A 15021-nucleotide genomic window follows, 5' to 3' on the forward strand; every position below is an offset into this window, starting at 1 on the left:
AAACAAAAATTTAACTCAATTTTTAATTTATGATAAACTTGACATGATTCTGCTTATCTATTATGTGAATTATTGAAAAATTTAGTAGTAAATTCAATGTTAATTGGTTTGCGTAGTCCTATTCATAGGGGAAACTCTGCTGAAATTTTAGAAAAATACTTAATACTGAAGAAATTTCTACAAATGCATTTGGGAGAGCCTTTACGAACATACATGTGTCTATTTCAAGTTTTTTTTTACACTAACCTTCTTAGAACTAACAATGCATGTAGAGCGTACAACTAATATTATATCCAAATGGTTGATGACAATGGATAGACCAAGGCAGATTCACTTTATTCATTGGAACGTGAAGTAATAACTCAGTGAATATAATCTTTTAACCATATAATTAATTTTAACTTTATTTTTTTTAGTATTTATTGAATGCTAGGGATCGTTATGAAATTAGGAAATATCGTATTTCTCGACCCATTGAGAGTACACAAACGTCGTCCAAAAATTGATACAATGATGACGAGGTAAATTTTAAAGTTTAAATTATTACTTTTTCTATAATTTTTATTTTTATAGTGCATATCAAAAGGCGTCTTTAAATCTAACACTTGGGACATTTTCAAAGATCTTCAATATTCAGTGTCCAAAACAGCAAAATAGTTATGAACATTGATACGCACAGGATCTTGTAAGGGCAGCAAATGCGGTGAGAGAGTCCTAAAAGATAAAATATGTTTATGTTTTTTTATAGGTTATTTTGTTTTAAGATAATTCATATTTTCATTAATTTTTATTTGTCAATCTTACAGTTTGGTGGGGAAAGATGAGTACAGTGAGATCGACGACCTCCTACAAATACAACATGAATAATTAACAAGATTGATGACTTTCATTTATTATTAGAGACCTATTTTGTTTATATGTATGAACACTTTAGACTAGAAAACTTTTATAAATTTTAAGTTTACAAATTTTGTGATTTTAATTATTTTAGGTAAAAATTAAGTCAATTTTTTTTTTATCAATGGAAAAATTAAATTATATACATTAAACTAAAATAGATTTATATGTATGAAAATAATTACAAAACTAAAATATATATTCGGTCATTTAAAATATATATATTTAGTTTGCAATATTAAAATAAAAATGAATAGACTTCGGTTGTTTGGTAAAAATTGAAGTCTATTCATACCTTTTAACGTCGATTTTTACCAAATGACTGAAGTTAAAAGTTTTAAATCCACTCAAATTCCAAATAACCGAAGTTTGTTCCTCCATTTTAAACTTTGGTTTTTGAGTACTTTTAACTTTGCGTGGATAGACTTTGATTCCTATTTATACGAGAACCAAAGTCTATCACTTAAAAAAAATAGAGTTTAAAATCCTTACCCCAGTAGTGAGGTTTCCTATAAAAAGAAAAAAGAAAAATAAACCTGTGATTTTTTAGGGGATTAAATATTATTTTTTTAAATTCCATAAAAGGAAAATTGGTTTATATATTTTTAAAAGAGTTTTATCAGATCCAATCTCCATTCTTTACATTTTTTAACACTTAGGTCCAAAAAGTTGATTTTTTATGAGTTAGGTCTCAAACATTTTCAAATCGTATCATTTAGATCCCTAAATGCTATTTTTATTTCATTTTTCTTTTAAAATATATAAAATATTCAAATTAAATGGTGAATCATATTCTTAAAATATTTGAACATTTAATTTATGACAATAACAAACATAACATGAGAAAAAAAATATTTTCATGACATTTTTAAAAATACATAATATTTTTTAAAATTAAATTAATGTTTCATTAAAAAAAATATCATTACCTACATTGTTGTTTTTATAATTAATAGTAATAACTATATTATCTCGATTATCTTGATATTATCAATTTTTATTATGTTTATGCTTGTTTATTTCATACTTTTTTTTAAACTTAATAGTGTATGTAAAGTTATTTATGTGTATATTTATATATATATATATATGTATATCCTAGTTTTAGCACGAGTCTTTTATGCAGCTCGTGTACATCTGGCAAATATAGACAGCAGAAAGAGCCAAGGAGTCTATGTATTCTCCATGAAGACAACACGGTTCCCGTGCTTCTGGCACGAGCTAGGATACATAAATTAATGAGCTCGAGACTTATGAACTGTATAAGGCATGGCCTCCCGGGTGCTAGCTCGACGGGATATTTAGCTTGTGATAGGGTGAAGATATGGCGTGTTCACGGTCTCTTGGAAACCTGGACACGTAATATAGTCATACATGGTCAGATATGAGATGTCCGACGATCCCTGAAGATCTGGATACATTATACACGTTATGTGGTTGTGTATGGCCAGATATGGCATGACTGGGAATCCCTGAAGATCCGGATACGTTAAACACGTTGTTCGATTGTGAATGGTCAGACATGGCATGACCGTTGATCCCTGAGGATCCAGGATCAGTTTCATTCCATGATCAGACCACGCCTTAGGATAAATTGGAATATTTATAATACATGTAAGATATATGAAAATGGGTGATTGAGTCACGTGAGATCCCAAAAATCCTGTCCAAAGGATTGCCTCTATAAATACTGAGATATTGGATAGGAAGAAGAGAGAGGTTTTTCGGTAATACAAAAACTCTGTCAAAATTTAGAGAGAAAAATAGTAATAATATAGACTCGTGGACTAGGTCGATTTTAACCACCGAACCATATAAAAAGTCGAGTGTTCTTGAAAGTTCTTTTCTAGTCTCTTTAATATCATTTTATTATCACGGTTTGTCATTAAGCACTAATTCATCCCAGCTATTTTCATAATTCAATGTTGGCGAAAAACCGCGTCAACAATATATATGATTTGTTATAAGTTGCATCATAGAAAAAAATTACAAAATAAAAATAAATATTTACATGATAAATATTGATAATCTCGTGATAGTTCAGTTATTAATATTAAAAAAATATAGGTAAGAATTTTTTGTAATGAAAAATTAATTTAATTTGTAAACCTATTAATTTTTTTTATATGTCATGAAAATATTTTTTTTCAATGTCATGTTTGGTATTGTCAAAAATTAAGTGGTCTAATTCTTTTTTTAAGATTGATTCACTTTTTTATATTTTATTTATGTATTTTGAAAGAAAAAAGAAATAAAACATAGTAAATGATACGCTTTGAAATGGTTGGGATCTAACTGATACAAAATTAATTTTGAGGACTTAAATATTACAAAGTGTAAAAAATAATTAATGCAGCTGAAAAAAAAAACATTTAGAAAAAAAGTAAAAGATAAACAAATATAATGGCAATTGTGAGTGCAAATCTTTAAAATTGTTTGAGCAAGCACTACAACAAATTTGACATACAATGACTCCCTACAATGTCTTACACCATTGGTGTAAGACATTAAAACTTATCAGGGGTTTTAAATGTCTAATGGTGTAAGACATTGAAAGTTTTTATTAATGACTACAATTGGAAGACATTAAAAATGGTGGAAGACGTTGGAAATAGGTTGAGAAGTGGCCAGGGGGACATCTAATGTCTCCCACTGGGAGACGTGGGACACGTGGCACGTCTCCCACTGGGAGACATTGAATGTATAGATGGGTACATCCAACGTCTCCCACTGGGAGACGTGGGACACGTGGCACGTCTCCCACTGGGAGACATTGAATGTATAGAGGGGTACATCCAACGTCTCCCACTGGGAGACGTGGGACACGTGGCACGTCTCCCAATGGGAGACGTTGGATGTACCCCTCTATACATTCAATGTCTCCCAGTGGGAGACGTGCCACGTGTCCCACGTCTCCCAGTGGGAGACGTTGGATGTCCCCCTGGCCATTTAATGAATTTTGGGTCTTCTTCTTCCTCATAACACCAAACAGAGAGAGCACACCAAACAGAGAGCACGAAAGGGGCTGCGATTTTAGGGTTTTCAAGGTTAGTTTTTTTTAATTTTTATGAATTTTAGTTAATTATTTTGATAAAAAAATCATAGGTTTAGCATTAGGATGAGTAATATACATGATTTTGTGTTAATTTTACATTTTTATGCATTTTTTTCTATACATTGTTAGATTTATTTGTTTTTCCATGGAGGTTTTTTTTATAGATTTAAGATTTCATAGTTTTTTTTTAATTTAACCTATCACATTGTATATATTTCATTATAATATACATGTTCATGATTTTTTTTAATTTTTATCATTATTTATTTCGAAATTTAGATATATTTTTGTATGTATATTTAAACTTTTTTTTTTTAAATTCTAACTATTTTGTTATATATATAGTTATTATGTTAAAATAAATTTATTAAATAATTTTAAAAATATAAATATATGCAAAAATTTATGTTTTTGTTGATTATTGAGATTTTAGGTTATGAAATTTTTTATTAATTTTTTGTTTAGGTTATAATTAGTGGCTCATTGGAGTTTTTTTTTATTTGTTTACCAATCAATTACTTATTAGGAATTTAGTGATATTTGTTTAGTAATGTTTAACATATTAATTAATTTAATTTCGTAGGTTGTGATTTTTGTGGTGAGATTTTAGAGAGTACTTTGCATCAAAACTTCTATATCTATCAATCACACATTTGAGGTAATTAAGTTTCTAAAATTATAATAATAAGTTATATATTGCTAGATATTTAGTGATATTTTATTTATTATTTATTAATTTATTTATATTGGTTTGTGGATTTAATAGCGAATTCGATTACTACTTGAAGTAATTTTGCTAGCTTTTGAATTATTAATTGCAAGAGGTAAATATATATTCTCTTACTTCTACTTTTAATATTATTAAACAAATGTTAGAAGAGTTTGAATATCTTAAATATTCATCCATAGTGAAGTAGGTTCTGAGATTAAAATTGTGTGCTGCGGTGATAACGGAAGGTTGAGAACTTGTGTGTATTAGTGAAGTAGGTTCTGAGAAATTTGACTGTGTGCTGCGGAGCTATAAGGAAGAAACTTATTGTATGTTGTTTGAATTGTTTGTTTTGCTATTCACATGTAGATGGTTAGGTCACTATTATAGGGGAAATGCTGCCCGATTTTATCTAGGATAATAAACAATTAATTTTATATAGGCATTCTATAAGGAAGAAACTTATTGTATGTTGTTTGAATTGTTTGTTTTGTTATTCACATGCAGATGGTTAGGTCACTATTATAGGGGAAATGCTGCCCGATATTATTTAGGATAATAAACGATTAGTTGAGAACGGGCATTACTTGATTGAACATGCGAGTCCCAGGCATTACTTGAGAACGGTATTATTAATTAAAATTTACAAATTATTTTTGAAACTATAAATGTAATCAAATAATTAATTAATATATTTTACTTTATATTTCTTGCAGCTAACAAGCACATCATATACAGAGGCACAAATTGATGAGTTGCGACAAGAATGGGCGACATATATGTTGCCGATAATCCAAAGTTACCGACCTCGTTGATAGGTTTTTTTTTAATTTTTTAACTCTTTCTTCACACACAATGCAATATTTGTTCATTTTGAATATTTCTAACAAATATTGTATTTCTTGTATATATCTAACAAATATATTTTTTTATTTCAATTTAAATTAATATTATTTCAATTTAATTAATTTAAATTTAGATTAAAATAATTTCAATTTAAATTTATATTATTTCAATTTAATTAATTATTAAATTAATTTCAATTTAGATTAAAATAATTTCAATTTAAATTAAAATAATTTCAATTTAAATTAATATTATTTCAATTTAATTAATTATTAAATCAAATTAAAATAATATTAATTATAAATTTATTTAATTTATTTTTTTTAAATGTGGGAGACTTTCAATGTCTCCCATTGGGAGAGGTGGGAGACTTCCCACGTCTCCCAATGGAAGAGGTGCAAAGTCAAATGTTGACTTTCCACCTCTCCCATTGGGAGACGTGGGAAGTGACTCACCTCTCCCAATGGGAGACGTGGGATGTCTCCTAGGGACTTCCCACGTCTCCCATTGGGAGAGGTGAGTCACTTCCCACGTCTCCCAATGGGAGAGGTGGAAAGTCAACGTTTGACTTTCCACCTCTCCCAGTGGGAGACGTGGGAAGTGAGGCACGTCTCCCAATGGGAGACGTGGGATATATACCTACAATGACCCTAGCAACAACGTCTCACTAAGTGGGAGACATTGTAGACTTCCAATGTCTCCCAATTAAAGTCATAAAACCTCTATTTTGTTGTAGTGAAGGTGCATTTTGACTTGGCCTCAATACCCTAATTTTAGTAAAATATACATCAATGCGTAGGTCTTTAATATCTTTTATTATTTCACCGAAATTACAAAGCAATATAACACAACATCATCAGAGATACAACTTATAACAACGCCACATGAAAGAAACGACAAATACATTCCAATAGTTTTTATTGAAGATAGAGCACAGCAGATTTATTTTTTATTATATATATATGCGCTAGATTGAAATAGTGGAAGGAAACCATAGAAAATTAGTCTGGTCAGGGAAGAAATGACAGACAGGTCCCATGCCAGGACCATATCCAAGCACGGTGAACGAAACGTGATGTGGGTCCCACTGAGAGGTATCCATGTGACAAATGGAAATGGCATTAACGATGTCTCCCTTTTGGCCCCTTAATGACATTTTGAAGAACTTCCAGTCCCTCATGCTATGGCATAAATACACAGCGTAAGGAAACTCCATAACATGGCATGCTACCATCTTGGGGGATGTTATCTCCTCCAGATCCTCCAAAACGGTGTAGTTTTGGAAAATCGCATGGGAAAAATCATTGTAGGAGGTCGTTGTCAGATGTGTCAAACCGTGACCGAAGTTGTCCAATCCGAAGATGCCACGTACGAATTCAAGCATTGACTCGAAGGAAGTAGCACAGATCCTTGTTTCTCCATCTACGCCTCCGGACTCACAGGTCTGGAGAGTCGCCTCCATGGCTTTGGCTGTTTGTGAGCCTTGAGGGATTGAGAATAGCCTAAGAATGTTGGGAAGTTCCTTTGAGGAGAATGGAACAGAGTAATCCCCTAAATGCCTTGGCAAAATGGGAGCAGTATGTTTCTTCTTTGGAAAATAAATGGCCTTCGTTAGGCCCACTTTTAGGTCCTTCAAGTTGAAAACAATCGATTGTTGTTGTTCTAGTTCTGTAAGCTCAAGATCGGATGATGATGATGATCCATCACCATGGACATGCATATGCATGTGCATATGACCATGTCCATGTCCATGGCCGCGACGATCATCATCATTGCCTTCTCTTCCCAACTCACGAGGTAGTCGTAGATACATATAGTTACTTCTTTTCACATCATTGTAATCTTCGTTGTTCCACTTCCACTGTTCTTCTAATTTCGTCTCTCTACATTCACCTCCCCATGATGAAAAGTACTGCTGCAAAATTAAACCACAGGGAGCTCTTGAATATCCATATATTAATTATATAATTAAAATTCTAAGCTGAGTACGTAATCAAAACAGACCTTCCAATATGGTGTTTGTTGTGTATAGCTAATACAGATAATTCAATCTTAATTTATGTAATTACAGAAAATAATTCAAGATTAATTAGCAGAAAATTTCTTGATTTGATTTTCTTCTACTACGTACGTACAGGTAGTTATGATGATGAGCTAAAGATCAGAATTAAGAATCATTACCAGGAGGACAAGGAACAAACACCAGGAAGCCAACCCCATCGTTATGTTTCTTTCGTAAAACTTTTGCTTATGATAATCAAACACTTCTTAAATTGCTAAGAAAATAAATGTGTACATGTATTTATATATACATATTTATATAAATTTATACTTATAGAGTTGGTACGATGTCACAATCGTTATATTATCTTTTTATAAGAAAAAAAAATGATAACAACAGTTGTATTTTCGTTTTTTTAATGTTTAAATGAATGTAAATAATGATATGTTGTTGGAAAAATTGTATATATTTGGTAATATATAATGATACCATTCCAAAATAATTGACTACTCATATTATGTTTCTATATTAATAGTTACCATTTCTAAGTACTGTGTTATAAGAAAAAGACCTTTTAGCCCTAGTTTTAAACTCACTGTAAAATCATTTAGCGTCAGTATCAGTCATGGTGCTAAAACCACACGATTGATCTTATTTTAGTGTTAGTGTTGTATTGACGCTATTAGTTTTATAGCATCAGCAAAAACTTTAGCTTCAAATTGGCACGTGACAACAATTTGGTAATTTAATACTCTTGAAGAATATTTATGTAATTTCTATGTTTATGTGATATTAATATTAGAGGAGTGCTAAAGAGATTATTTTCCACTATTTTTTATACTTTCTTTACTTTTCGACATGTGTCACTTTTCAAAAAATGTATACCAATACTTAATAATTAGTCATGATATTATAATTATAGGACAATTCTCCTATAGATATTTCACTTTAAGCTTTATCGATGGAGCTCTCAGTGTTTCTCGATCCGTGAACATTTTTTGGTGTAATTTTTTTATGACTGTGTATATTGTAGCTATTTAGAGCATCCTGCAAATTTTCAGAAAATTTCGAATAGTTTACAGTACCGAAAACTAGGTTCAAACATGTTGTTTTCCACACGCATAAAAAAAATTAGTCACGCGTGTAACAACATGTTTGAACTTAGTTTTCAGTACTGTAAACTATTCAGAATTTTCTGAAAATTTGCAGAATGCTCTAAATAGCTATAATATACACAGTCATAAAAAAAATTACACCGAAAACTATTCGCGGATTAAGAACACTGAAAGTCATACCCGTATGGCTTAAAATAAAGACCTATAAAAAAATTCCCCTATAATTATATTACACTTATGCAACTTTATTAACTAAATTACTCTACTCATTTTTTAACATACAAATAAACGTGTCTTTTAGAAAATCTCACAAGAGATCTTTTCCACCCAAATATAAGACAAAAGGTAACTAATTCAGTGCCTAGTTACTTTATTATTTCTTTCTCTTTATATATATTAAGTTAATGAGGTCATTTCCTTTTGTTTGTTTATATAAATAAATATAATTATAGTATTGAAATAAGGCAGGTTCCATTTTTATTTTTGTATTTATCTTTTATTATGTTTGTATATTATATTAAGTTGACATTGACAAGAGGCGTAGGCTATTTTCTCTTTTTCGTATTTGTTTATCTTTTTAATTTTCTTTCTTTCCAATACTTTCTTTAGAGACCAAAATTAATAATAACAAATTAGGTTTATGTCTTTTTAGATTTTGTGTTTTGCTTCATTATCTGTTTGGATCTTATATTTTAATAAATTATTTTTTGGACCCTGTATTTTCTAAAATAGTTCAAATAGACTCCTAAACCTGGTTTTGATCAAAAAAAATTTTAACTAAAATCACAAATAATTCATCAAACTAACAATTCAAAACAAAAATACAGTCATTCTGACTGTGTTGTTATATTCAATTTTTTTTCATCAAAATCAGGTTTATGGGCATATTTGAACCATTTTACAAAACACAGGGTCCAAAAAATAATTTGTCAAAACACAAAGTCCAAACAAGTAATGAGGCAAAACACAAGTCTAAAAATGTATAAACCCTAACAAATTTATTAAATATAACTCCTAACAATTATATATGATATATACTACTTCATTTTATTTTTTGTTCTTATTATATTGACTATTTTACTGTTGTCATATAGTCATATATCACATACATTTAAATTATTACTTTTTTTTTAAATCCTAATTTTCATCCTCCCTTAAGTGAAAAAATTAGTTGAGTGATTTAACTAAAGTGACATAAGTGTAATAAGATTATAGTTCGGTGACTAATTATTAAATACAAATAAATATTACTTTAAATATGACACTTGTCATAAAAAGAGAGAATGCAAAAGAGAGTGAAGAAGAGAGTCTCCTTAACATTCATCTAATATCTGAGTAAGATATTTTATGTTGAAAATATGCTCGGGTTATGTATAAAATTGACGAATCACGGTTTCCTTCAAGTGTCCGGGGTTGTATTGCCATGATATTCTTTTTAAATAAGGGTCATAATAGAATAAAGAGAAATTATGGGGATAAGTTAATTTTGCATTATGAAAACCAATAGTTTAATGAGGAATTACTTTTAAGGGCATGAGGATATGTTTGTTTAAGTGAAAGTTAAGGGTAACATGGTAATTAATCATTTAGGGTTTTACTATATATATATATATATTAGAGGGTGAGTAAAAGGTTAGTTTTACACTCACTATTTGAACTTGGTGGTTGTTCTACACATGAAACTAAGTAGAGATATCTCTCTCTAGACTAGGGTTCAAGATCTAAGAAAGAAGAAGGATTTCTTCATATATGTATGGATCATTAAACACTCGTGTAGGGGCTCATTTAGGATGCATTGGGAGAAGATTTTCATGGCTTAGATTGTTGTGCATGATATTGGTAAGAACTTTTCAGACTTTTAAAGTTTCCATGATTATTCTTCTTGAAGCTTTGGGTTATGTTAATTGTGGATTTGATTAGAAAGCATAATAGGATGTGATGATTGGTTTTATATGCATATTATAGACTGGGTAGTTAATATATAATGGTTAGAAACATGCTAGGGTCGAATTCATTAAGTTATGATTGTTGTTTTGGTGATTGGAATGATAGCTTGGGGAATAAGATGAAGTTAGGGTTCTTAAAACCTAACCATGCAAGAACATGGGTTGATTGCATGAATGTGTTTTTGATGATGTTTTGCATGTTAGATCAAGTTAGGAATGTTATGTGGTTGATTTAGGGTCGAATCTATGATTAAATAATGTTGATTTAGGATTATTTGGGTTGAATGGAGAAGGAGAATTCGAATAAGAATCACAAGTTATGATTCTAGAAATATCGTTGGGTGCGACTGCGCCACATGCCCATAAACAGGATTTTCTCCCGTTTTGATTGTTTCGGTTGGGGCTTTGATGTTATGATTTAGGGTTTTTTGTTTGGAGATTTAGGACTTTCCTAAGGACATTCTAAGGTTGATTGGGTCTTAGGAAGGGTAAGTTCGATTCATGACATTTGGTTTAAGTTATAAGTCCCTCAAAGATGAATGTTTGTATGTTTTGGAATTAATATCATAAATAATGAATAAAATAGTCAACAACATATGAAAGTAAGAAATCTTTAATGAATGGTTTCTAGTACTGTTCGCTCAACATTCTTAGAATGTATGAGATCTGGATCTTAATTACTTATGTGGATAGACATCTTAGTGAAGATACTTTATATAATTAGATTATATATGACATGACTAATTTTCTTATAAACTTACCATTTTCCATAAAGATTTAATTTATATGAACATGATGATCATAAGTAGATCAGTTTGAATCCTGAGTAGTTGTGAATGCCTATTCATGTCTATTGAGTCTTTTGATTCACTCGTTAATGTTTATTTGTATATTAGGCTAATGAGTTTTGTGTAGGATATTCAATGGCATGGATGGCTGGGAAAAGATTCTTACAAGATTTGAAATCCAACCTCACCAATGTCAAGTTGTTGTGAATCTGGTGCCAACCTCACCTATGTGTGGATTGTTGAAGTGATTCCAATCTCACCTTTACTGGATTGTTGAAGCGATTCCAATCTTACCTTTACCTGATTGTTGAAGTGTCAATCTTACTTTTACAAAGATGAATTGAAAGTTGAAGTGCAATGATTTAGATTCTCTCTAAAGATGATAAAATACAAGGTAAAAACCTAGAGAGATGCACACACTCACAAATGAATAATCACAAATTTGGCTTAAGTGAAAAGTATTTAAGATGGATATAAACTATATAGGAGCCTAGAACATTTTAGATAGCTTAATACTATGATGTATAACTGATGTTAGGTCTGGATGAAGCTTAGAAATAGGTCTAACTTATAGGTAATTGTTGACGCAGTTCTTCGCCAACAGGTAATTAAGAAAAGAAGAGAAAGGGATTAGTGCTAAGGTTGAACCGTAACAGATATATGATCTTGGAAAAGTGAAATGGTGACTCAAGACACGTTTTTTAAGTGGTTCGAAGGTTAAAATCCTTCTACTCCACTAGTCAGTATTATTGCTATATACTGGATATTTGATTACAGGGTAGTTCTTACAAGAGATAATCCAACTCTTATTAACTCCCAAGGTCTCCATATTTATAGGAGAAGGTACATGGGAGTTGGTAAGAAGGTCATCCCGTGACCTTCTTACCTATCGTATCAACTCTGTGACATTCATGATTAATTCCTAAACCTGACACATAAGTGTGGTCAAATCAATAGGTAAGGAGATAATGGGCCGCACGGCCCAACCCAGTCGTGGGTGTCTGAATACGCACGTTCCTGCTGCGTGTCCGAGAAGTCAGGGGCATATCAAACACGTGATGTCTGATATATGCACGTTTACCTTGCTTGTGTTGACTTTACAAAGGGTCATAGTCTCCAGATGCAGCTCGTACCACGATCTGGATACCTAACTCGACCTTTGGCCTTCAGAGTCCAAACTCAGTTCTTAGGCAAGCTTGGCGAACCCTTGGGTTATCTCGATCTAAGGAGGTATGACCTTATGACGGAAGCTCCGGTTTTGGGGATGTCCATGAGATAATCATGATTAGGCCGCGGCTCAGCTCGCTAATCAACCAGTGGGAAAATCAGGGCGTACATCTTCCCCCCAAGCCCCTGCTCGTGGTATACCACGTCATATAAGGCCACAGTAGGGGTTTTTAGGCTTCCCCATGAACTCTTCACATTCCACCTCTTACGCAGGCGCCTGATACGTGGAACATCGTGGTTGGTGACGGTACGCCTTACGAGAACCGCATTTAATGGCCTAGCCTATGCCCAGCTGTCGTTTCGTATTTCGAGTGGAGGGCCTCGGATTCCTCATCAAGGTCATCCAACGGCCCTCTATACGTGACCCTTCACGTATATAAAAGGGGTGGCCACCCTACGCATGAGCCACCCTTTCATTTGAAATTCTCAGAACTTCTTTCCTTCTTCTCTTTTCATCTCATAAGAAAAAGAAACCCTCTTCTCTGCGACCGCCATTCTCAGTGTTCAAGAAGCTCAGGCGTGAGGATTCCTTCGAATCTTTGGAGACAGCAACTCCTACGAAGCTCCAACCTAGGCGACACCTTCACTCACCTCCCAACCAAACACTGTAAGTCTCCTGACCATGCGTGTTTTGAAAATATTTTTCACTGTAGCTTAGGTAAATATTTACTGTAGCTACATGCAAGGGTTTACTGGTTTTTGTGGGTATGAAGGGTGAAAGCCTTTTAGGTTAGGGTATTTTGCTGTAGGAAATCGTTCAGGAGTATGGTTTATAGGATGCATTTTCTGGAGAAAATTTCTGGGTAGGAGTTTTGGAATTTTGGGTGAAAAACCGGGTAGCTTAGGGGCACGCTTCACAGGCGATTTTGCAATCTTTGCCTACTAAAACTTCCCCCCCAAGGAAAATTCTATCCTGACCCTCCTGACACACGAATTCTGAGTAATCGGGGATCTGTTGGGAGCACAGGCGCGTGTTCATTGAACCGCGTGGTCCCACTCTCCACGGGCTGGGCTTACCTCAGCTCGTGCAAATAACATTTGATTTTTCCTCACGCTTGGGTCGCCTTTTCTGAAATATTTTCTTTTGTTCGTTAGGCGACCAGATGGCACCGAAGAGGAGCGCTCCAAAGAAGACCGTCGGCAGCTCGGCCTCTCAGCAAGACAAAGGAAAGGCGGTGATGCCGGATTCCCTGATCCCCAACTTTGGGCCGACCGTGGAGCAGGAGGTCGAGGTCGCTCCTGATGCCTTCTTTGAGGCAGAGAGGATCGTCTCAAAGGTCATCGACCAGGCGAGGATCAACAAAATCTTTCTCTCCCACAACATCGCCCTGGGGAGAACATTTGTGGTTGCCCGACCCCCCGCAGAAGGCGAGCAGATCTGCGCGCCACTCGACGAGGTATTCGCGGCCTGGAGCGGCGAGCATTTCAAGGCAGGGGCATTCCTCCCGCTGGACCAGTATTTCACTGACTTCCTCAATTATGTGAGGTTGGCACCATTTTAGTTCCCCCCCAACTCTTATCGGTTGTTGGCGGGGTTGAGATATTTATTTTTGAAGCACGAGTGGGAGGTCACCACTCCAGCGGACATTTTGTACTTCTTCTGCCTCAAGGCCAGCCCGGATCAGCGGGGGCGAGGCGACGGGTTTTATTACTTGACTCGATTTCCCAACACGACTGCGGTCATCGAGCTGCACAGCCACCCCAACGACTTTAAGGATCAATTCTTCATGTCAACGGGGTTCTGAAACTGCGAGCTCCATTACTTCAATCGTCCTCGTAAGTGTTTTTTTTATCCTTAGCTCGTAAGTTAAGTGTCGTTTTAGCTCCTCCCGTGTCCCTTTCTGACTTAGATTAATTCTGCAGCCATCTTCGCGAGGACAGAGAAATCTGTGACCCTCGGGGCCCAATACGAGACACTGGCGGGCCTGCCCCCCAGTGATAAAGATTACCGTGTGCTCGTAACAGACGAGACGATGGTAGCCTGCAAGCTGATTTTCCCAAATCAGACTTTGAACCTCAGGAGGCCCCAGGGGTTTCCCCCAGCTCGCGACACCAGACCCATCATCGTGGAGGAGGTCGCGGGAGACGAAGATGAGGAGGATGAGGGAGATGAAGTTCCCCTCGTGAGGAACAGGAAGCGGGCTTTGGAGGTCGCCCAGAGGACGGGCGAGGAGAGGATCCAATCCGGAGCAGCCGCGGGTCCTTCTGGCCAAGGTAACCCTTACATGTTTAGGAGTCTAGATAGGGCCACAGCAGACCCTTGGCTGGCTAGGTTCAATCCTAGGTAGCTCGTCCACCGTCACCGAAGTGATCCGGACCTGAGCACAACCTTGCTCCACTGTGTCGACCGGCTCGTGCTGGACTACCAAGATAGCCGGCCTAGGGGTACCGTAGTAGTAGATAACACCCTAGCCTTTAGGTCAATCCTATTCGAGG

General features: G+C 34.3%; 1 protein-coding gene across 2 annotated transcripts; it reads right to left on the bottom strand.

Moving 5' to 3' along the window:
- Positions 1-6303: 6303 nt before the first annotated feature.
- Positions 6304-7792, bottom strand: LOC133782124 (BURP domain protein USPL1-like). 2 transcript variants are annotated; one of them, XM_062221326.1, is made up of 2 exons: positions 7689-7792; positions 6304-7422 (listed from the first exon to the last, which is right to left on the bottom strand). In XM_062221326.1, exons 1-2 carry the CDS (start codon positions 7725-7727, stop codon positions 6475-6477), a joined length of 987 nt encoding a protein of 328 aa, XP_062077310.1. In that variant the 5' UTR covers positions 7728-7792; the 3' UTR covers positions 6304-6474. The 2 variants fall into 2 exon arrangements, with proteins under 2 accessions (XP_062077310.1, XP_062077311.1); XM_062221327.1 differs by having other exon boundaries at positions 6304-7419; positions 7689-7791.
- Positions 7793-15021: the final 7229 nt, after the last annotated feature.

Source organism: Humulus lupulus, chromosome 6 (genome assembly GCF_963169125.1).
Source record: "Humulus lupulus chromosome 6, drHumLupu1.1, whole genome shotgun sequence".
NCBI lineage: Eukaryota > Viridiplantae > Streptophyta > Magnoliopsida > Rosales > Cannabaceae > Humulus > Humulus lupulus.

Excerpts from the sequence above, each read along its gene's own strand:
- LOC133782124 (XM_062221326.1), bottom strand. The coding sequence starts at position 7,727 with ATGGGGTTGGCTTCCTGGTGTTTGTTCCTTGTCCTCCTG. Across the intron at positions 7,423-7,688 it reads GTTTGTTCCTTGTCCTCCTG|CAGTACTTTTCATCATGGGG; the intron begins GTAATGATTCTT and ends TTAATTTTGCAG.